The sequence below is a fragment of the Branchiostoma lanceolatum genome, chromosome 7, assembly GCF_035083965.1.
Source record: "Branchiostoma lanceolatum isolate klBraLanc5 chromosome 7, klBraLanc5.hap2, whole genome shotgun sequence".
Classification (NCBI taxonomy): Eukaryota; Metazoa; Chordata; class Leptocardii; order Amphioxiformes; family Branchiostomatidae; genus Branchiostoma; species Branchiostoma lanceolatum.
In genome coordinates, this window is record NC_089728.1 from 18795137 (window position 1) to 18803613 (window position 8477).

Sequence of the window (8477 nt, forward strand, 5' to 3'; positions counted from 1 at the left end):
TCGAGTTGACGCTCTATCACGTGACAAGCTTCATCATCCGATTCTGCCTTTATTTTAGCATATGTACACCAACCTTTTAGAACATCTCTTCGTTAGTGTTCATTTTGATTTTAGCTTCAAAATGTTCCGTTGAATCGACATAATGGTGTAATTGGTATGGCGGCCTTGAAATTGTGACCTTTGCAAGGGAACACATGCCTTCCACTGTGTTGGAGAAACATGATGAATAGAAAATACTTGTTTTATATAAGTCACAGCTTTAAAGTTTGCACGTTCTTTTTAATGTCGCTTGGATAATGTTGGCTTGGAGTGTTACCATTCATTTATTACAAACTCGTCCCTAAAGACAGAAATAATGTGATAATGTGAATAGGTAAAAATGTCTAGTCTGTAGATCTGTTTGATGTTTCTTTGTACATCAGTGGCTTTGGTCCCTTTTTTCGAGGCAATTGCTAATGAATTACCCTACGTTTTAATGATATGTGTTTTCTACAACTGTTGAGAGGTACATTATGTTGACAGGGTATGGCGTCTATTTGCAAAGGGTCAGTAGAACAGTCTTACCGATTAAGACGTAGCCAGTACGTAACTATACGGATTGATATATCTGTTATGTTGTTATTAAACTATAACTTGTGGCCTAAATGCATTTGTTAGTTGACGTTTCTTCTTGATTACTTATTTTCTTAAGTTTTAACCACTGTTTGGACGATTGCAGTACATTTAGAAAAAAAGTATGGTCTACCACCGACCCCCATCTGCTTCAGCTTTCGTATGCTTGCTTATTGCAGTTAATCTCAACATATGACAGTAATATGTCTGACTGTATACATCTGGTTTGATGCACATGTATACAGTATCTAATCTAGTGTCTAGTATCTAGTGTAGTATCTAAACATTGCCAAAAGCGTCCTTATTATGCTTGCATTGCTAGACGTAGGAAAAAAAGGTAGTACCTCTTTTTCAGACTGAGGCACCTAATGTGAACATATGACGGAACCACATAAAACTTGTACTTGTAATTTTTGGTTTTATTTCAGTAGTTACAACAAAGACAAAAACAAATCAAGTCAAATATCATATGCTGGCTAACATTTTTTAGGCTGTAACGCAACGCAACACGTCCATCAACGAATATTTAATTGAATTCAATCCTTTCTGAAACAAATCGCAGACAAACGTCACAGATATTTGGTAGGCGATATCATTTAATCAACTTGTCTATTATCCTTCATACACTTAAGTGTATACAGATGATCTAAAATCTATAGTTGAAACCAGTAAAACAAATTCAAATCCATCAATTAGCATCGTAGGATTGGCCAGTGTATAGTAAAAAGCTGCTTCTTTTTCAAATCACTTAATATTTCTTACTTTTACCATCATCACAATCTTCGCATAATTATGTTAATAGGATCATATTTCATCTTCTTTATTTCTATAGTGTAATCTGTTTAGTAGAGCTAGTTTGGTATCAAAAGAGGAACTAGCAGAAAAGCGAAGATGTTTAAAGTAAGTTCACAGCTTGAGTATCTATGTGTGTGTTTTTTTTGGGGGGGGGGCGTTTAAAGTTAACATCAAAGATTTCGTCGTCACAGAGAAAGCTACAATATTGACGAAAACAGTTGGTAATTTAAGCGTTATTTACTAACTTGAGAATAACATACATTTCAACACTTCAAGTTTTAGATTCACTATAGTACAGAATCTACTGTTCAGAAACAAGGGTTAAGGGTGGCCGTCCGGCTGCTGCTGGATTTTTCTCCTGCTCGACATACTCACAAAGGAAGGCTGTTGCAGCAGCGACACCTTGCTGTAAAGAACCGAAATGTTATTGCATGAATCATTTGTCACCATAGAAAAAAGTCAAGTTACACCTTTCTGCTTTATACAAAACTAGTGTTGATTATAAGATAATTCCAATATCTCATTTAGGCACTTAATATGTAACAACGTGCAAAACAATGCCAAATCAAACAGGTTTTAAGATACATTAAAGATTATTTCTATGAACCTCCACGCCGCCTTCAACGATAAAAAAGAAGCCAAATTCTCACACGGATTATTGACATGATTGTTCGACAAAAATGATAACCATTTTAGTTAAGATACTGAAACAGGAATGTATTGTTCCAAAGGCCATAATCCAACAGTGTTGAAAAAAGTTATGAAGACATAATAACGATACCATGTTCAACAGTAAGGATAGAGATAAATCTACGTTAAAAATAAATCAGTGTGGGGGCCAGTTCATTTCTTTCACTGTCTTACATACCAAATGTTATTATAAACATAATCAGCAAAAAAACGAGCAGGCAATGGTAAATACCTTCATGAGGAACTCCATATCTGCAGGCTCCATGTCGAAGTCCATTGTGGAGAGATAGTCCACGTCCACGCCGATACATCGCCCCACGTCTTCTTGCTATAGAAAAAAAATTAACGTGGACAACACATTTCACAGAACAGCGTTTTGTTAATGTACAACAGAGTAGAATACACCTTGTAAACGCGGTTAGGGTCCAGAAGACAAAGGTACATGATTGAACTATTATCCAATTGAAAAAGTATACAACATTGTAAACTCAACCTGTGTGTTCTTCACATCTAACTTTTTTTTCACATTTGCAATGTCTTTCATGGAATTCAAGAACTCGACATAATCAAGGAGGCATATCATCAGACTTTCGTGATAGAATGGTACAAACATCAAGCTTTTTCAATGTTGTCGTGGACATTTCGCACGACGAATGTAACTGACGCACAACCCTCATTGACAATCTAAAAAGGGATGCTGGGCTCAGTGACATTTCAACAACAGAGCTGAGATCGCTAATGGAAGACCGGACTGAGTGGAGCAGAAGGACTCATTGTCTCCCGAGATGACATCACGGATGTCCTCGTTCAAGGTTCAAGGTTCAAGGTTCAAGGTTCAATGTAACTGAAGATTACCGAGAGTTGGTTCTTGCTTCCGACGAAATCCATTAGGGTTCCATAGTACTCTCCGGCAGACGACACCGGTCTTTCGCCTAGAATTTCCATTTTGGCATTTTGTAGCGGCAAGTAGTTCTGGTAGATGTTTTTGATCTTTTCATCGGTCAGCTGAGTATACGAGATTAAATCAATGTCAAAAGTTTGAGTAGATGCATCAGTCGAAAATGATTCTACACACAGTCCTGCCAAACGCATCCCATACACATTAGATGGTATTTTACCTTAGTTAAGAAATAAATATCAAAACTATCTTTTAACAAACTATTATGAACACTGTCAAGACAAAGCTTATACAATCATATATACTGAGTGTGAAACATTTTACTGTTCCTGGTTAAACCTATTGCAAACAGCAAATGTATGATATCAAATCCTTTCAGAAATCTATGTAGAAATATGAGGAAACACTGGGATAGCATTTAAGAATATAGCACTAAATTGCTGATGTGTGACTTGATAGAAAATCACCATGTTTGAAGTTAAAGATATTAAATCACGTGCCATTCAAACCCAGGTGTCTTACCTCTCCGTCTTCAGTCAGAAGCAGCAACTTAAAGGCTTCTTCTTTCGTTCGCACCTGCAGCCGCTGGACATCTCTATCATTCACCGTCTGAGGAGTGTAGGACATGGGGATTAGAAGATAGCCAAGGACATTGCCACACAAGGATTGAGTTGTAAAGTCAGAAAAGAAGATGCTGGGACAAACTAGGACCAAACCCGTGGTGGCGTCGCGGTGGCCCAGTGGCAGGGTGTTTGGCCCAGACCCAGGTTTCAAATCCGGAGTCCCATGATTTGTCTCGTTGACGTCGTGCCCTTGGGAAAGACACTTCACTTGAGGAGAAAATGAGTACCTAGCTAGGTCCCTCTGATAGGACGTTAAATGGAGGTCCCGTGTTTGTGGAGAGCCACACATCGAGCACGTAAAAGAACCCACCACACTTATCGAAAAGAGCAGGGGTCCTTCATGATGTGAGTTGATCAAATATATCTGTCCGTATATGCAGCTTGTACTGTAGACGGTTTACCAGGTATGCAATACAAACAAAACACATCGTCTAGATCTAAAAGACGGGTGGCCGATGAAGACCACCACACATCCAGACATTGCACTGTGGTAAGAGGTTGCACATCTAAAACGTGTTTTTTCTGTACTCGGTTGTATATTTCCCTGTGTATTGGAACGTGACTGTAGAAGGAGAAAATAATTAATAAGGGAGAGTTTTTCGAGATGTGCGTTAGGTTCTTTAATTAACATTCCTTCCTAATGACGAGTGCAACCCAAAACCAGACATAAATTTACATTTACCTCGTTGAATAGCCGCCTCGCTTCTTCTACGCTAATGTTAGCACCCGCTTCCGATTCTCTCACAGTGCGTTCCTGTAAAAAACATAATGTGAATTACTTTTTATCTTCGCCAAGAAGGCTATCTTTTCGGTGCTGTATTTCTGTGTATATGTCTGTGAACAGTAAAAAATGAGACTTGGATAGATCTTTAAAATATTTATTTAGTATTTTAGTACATGTTTACGAATTAATTAGATTATGCGCCCTATTGTGGATTTGCTTGCACCTATAGCAGGACTTACAGTTTAGAAATGTCGAGTTCTGGTCTTACTATGGTCATGAATTTTCAACGGGGCATAGGTTAACCCTATCCAGACTGGGGGGGTGGGGTGCTAAAAGTGCCCGCGCCAACTTTGACATCGTATAACTGCCGAACGACATATGCTAGAACTACCAAACTTGGTGACTTTTCCTAAAATTTAGTTGGCAACAATGTTATGATAATAGTATAAGTTTATAATTTTTCGTGTTGCCATGGCAACGGGTTTCTGAAAGGCATTTTTTTTAAAACAATGATATTTTTTAGGTTTTCTTGCTCAACCACGCTAGTTTTCCTACATGTATAGCATCATATGTGAGTAGATATAACATTCATGATTTAATATTCATAATTTATGCTAATTTGATGAAGTAATCGGTCAAAATCCAAGATGGCGGATCATTACACTATTTTAGGTATCAACAAGCTTTTTCGCCGTCAAAATCGTCACTACATGGCATTTTCTTTACCAAAAACATTTAGATTAAGTTTTTAGTCTATTTTTAGTGTGTTTTGGGGTCATAAGTGGAAAAAAAGGATTTTTGACAATTTCAAAATGGCCGATCCAAGATGGCGGATCCCATTTTGGGAGAATCGCAGAGCTAGAGAATGATAGAGACGCATGGAGGAAGCTGGAGACAGGCGGAGAGAGCTTTTTCTTCATTCTGCAGCGTTCTCCGTCTGTCTCCAGCTTTCTCCATTTTTTCTCATGATTCTCCCGAAATCTACAGGTCTTACCTTCATTCTGCAGCTTTCTCCATCTGTCTCCAGCTTATTCCCCATTCTGCAGCACTCTCCGTATATATATAGCTGCCCCCTTGTGAGAATGTTGCTCAATAAATGTGCAGCTTTTTAAGTAGTTATATTTGCATATATCGGATAAGACAGCGATCCCGTAACCGGGTGCCGCGAAACCCCCATTTGTGCGTATTTGGGGTTGAAAACTATGGCGAAACCATAGAAAACCCGGTGGAAAATTTGTCAACTTTGACTCGAAAAATCTCGTTTCTCACAAATGTCTGATTCCTCTGATGCACTGTAGGAGATTAGTCAACTTGTCACGATAACGGAGACACCTTCATATGCTTGATCTGACCTATTTTGACTGCACTATTGATTGTTTTCCCTGACCATGTCTTGATACTCAAAACGGCGCGTATCAGGTCGCTAACAACACGTGACGTCATTTAATGACGTCTTTTTTTTACGTCAATGTCGTTGCCGCTCACATAATATGTCTAGGTATACTTTAAAATCAACAAATACATACCTTTAAATACCTTTAGATATTACGGGAATTCCCTATTTAGCCAATAAAATCACATCGATGACGTCATAATTAAGTCATAGTACGTCATAACGTCACCAAAATTTAGGAATTATAGAACTTGAAAACATGAAAATCACTCCCTACAAATTTGGTGATGATACATCATACCGTTCAGAAGTTATGAGGGGGGGGGGGGGCGAATGAGCCCATCCCCCCCCCCCCCACACACACACACACGCAGTCTCAGATATCCCAAAAAAGACCAGTCTGGATAGGGTTAAGGCGCTCTAGTAGCCCTTTTTTTTAACTATAGGGGTAAGTTATATTTAGCATTGTTAAGGAGAATAATTAAGGTCGAATTTGAGGGATCGTCATTACTTTAGGTATGTAGATAGCTTAAGCATCAATATAAAGAAAATGATATAAATTCCATACTTGTAGCAAATGAAACCAAGTAAACCTAATTTCTCGTAATCGAATTACAGTAATTAGGACTTTATTCGCATAATCAAAAATGAAATACTACGGTAGCTTTATTTTCGTAGATGAGACTTTCATATTTCGACTAGCCTGTATAATTTGGTAAAGGAGATTATTAAGTGATCAAATGTTTGCAAATGAGGAACGTATTTGCATAATTAATGAGAAACCTTCAAAAGAAATCATTAAGGTAAACCTCATTTGGGAAAGGCATGAAGTCGCAGGACTCTTGTTTCAATTTCTTTTCTCTCAAGGTCATTGATGTTATGGTAATATATGGAATGATAACCTACATTTCCTCCCTGTTCAGTCTCAGCGATCGCTCCATCCGTATCGTCATCACCGAAGATGACCCCGATGATTGTTCCCATCCTTTGTATTTGCCTCTGTAGGGACTCCTTGCTCATTTTTGTCAAATCTTCCGTTTTTCGTAGTCCCTCAGCGTATTTCCTGCGTTAACAAAAATGCAAAACATCTAAATAATATGCTATCATTTGATTATTATAGGACGAAGAGAAAACCAAGGCAACAAATTAAGGACTTATAAAACATTCAAAAAGATTTCTGAAAGAGAAGCATATCTAAACATTGCAAACTTCGAACATCGGAGAGCGATGTGTTAACTTCGTATCAGTGACCATTCCCTACACATAGAATCTGGCAGACATAACCGTATCCCTCTGAATAATAGAAATGCGAATTCTGTGACCATTTATATGTTGAAGATGAAATCCATTTTTTACTCGATTGTTTCTTATATGATGATGAGCGCCAGTTGCTGTTTGAAACAATAGGACTAGACAAGAAATATACAAAAATGTCAAAGCAGGACACTTTTATATACCTTATGTCATGTACGAATGAGTACATAATGGACAAAGTATGTAGTCATTTTTCAAAATGTTTCAAAAAGAGAGAAGAAACTATTACATGTATCAGATGATCAATATCACTTTAGCAGTAGTCCACCGTTTGTTTAATTTTAGTTCACTTAGAATGTAGAATTGTATCAATTCTTTTATGAATTTTGCTTCTTATAGACCATGTGTGGTCTGTGCATTCAGCCCATCTGGGCAGGAACATGCAATAAAGACTATTATTATAATTATATAATAGAAGTTTTGCAGAAACTGTTACAATAACCTATGTTCTTGATTCCACAAGAGTACTTCTTACACTATAATTCTTGTCATGGAAAATCTACCTTTCTTTCTTCGTGGGTGGCCTTTGGTTTTGGAAGTCAGGATCGACTTCCGGCAACTTCTGCAGTCGCTTCTCAAACAGATACTGGTGCGTCTCCCGGTTATTCTCGGAAAACTTAATGGAGAAAAGAATGTTCACCTGTTGATTAAGCTCATCAGAACAGGAACATTGCTGATAAATAGAAAAACGTAATTATCATCAGTCATAGGTTGGCTTCGAGAAGCGAACGAACCTGTATTGGACTGGGCAAAGAAAAACAGTGACAATCTATGATGATAAGTTGGCTACTTTCCAAACAGAAGTTGATGGGGAAGATTGTGACATTTTAATCATATGCCCCGTTTTTTGTTCGCTCTAAACTATGCATATGATAAAAAGGTTACAATCTTCCCCACCAACCTCTGCTTGGAGAGTACAGTTGGCCACTATGTTTAATAGTGTATCATGATATGATGGTATAAGTTTACCAGTGCGATGTTCGTAGTCCCGGTGCAATGGCCTAGTTGGTAGAGTGCTCGCCTTGCACACGGTAGGTCGTGAGTTCGAACCCCGGCCGGGTCAAACCAAAGACATTAAAAATGGTACATACTGCTTTCTCTGCTTAGCACTCAGCATTTGGGAAAGAGTATGGAAGTTATAAACACACCCCTATGCGTCTTTTCAAGACGCCCGGGTCACTTTAACTTTAACTTAATGTTAGTATAATTTAAAAAAAAAACTTACCACTAAGACACCTAGTGTTTTGAAGAAGTCATCGGATCCAGCTTCTGGAGGTTTGAAACGCTGCTTCCTGTACTCAGGGTAGAACAGCTGGTTGATGATGGCTGAGTCATCGCTCACATTTCGGAGACGACGGTGGAAAGTCGCGTACTTGTCCATGGAAAAGTACCAACCTAGACACCAGATCCGAAAATCAAGAGAGAGAT

At 38.3% G+C, this 8477-nt stretch overlaps 1 protein-coding gene across 1 annotated transcript; it reads right to left on the reverse strand.

The window, feature by feature from the left end:
* Positions 1-1010: 1010 nt before the first annotated feature.
* On the reverse strand, positions 1011-8450 carry LOC136438041 (uncharacterized). The gene is made up of 8 exons (XM_066432674.1): positions 8275-8450; positions 7553-7665; positions 6642-6798; positions 4301-4372; positions 3518-3604; positions 2953-3102; positions 2330-2425; positions 1011-1813 (listed from the first exon to the last, which is right to left on the reverse strand). The coding sequence occupies exons 1-8, from the start codon at positions 8428-8430 to the stop codon at positions 1709-1711; spliced, it is 936 nt and encodes a 311-aa protein (XP_066288771.1). The 5' UTR covers positions 8431-8450; the 3' UTR covers positions 1011-1708.
* Positions 8451-8477: the final 27 nt, after the last annotated feature.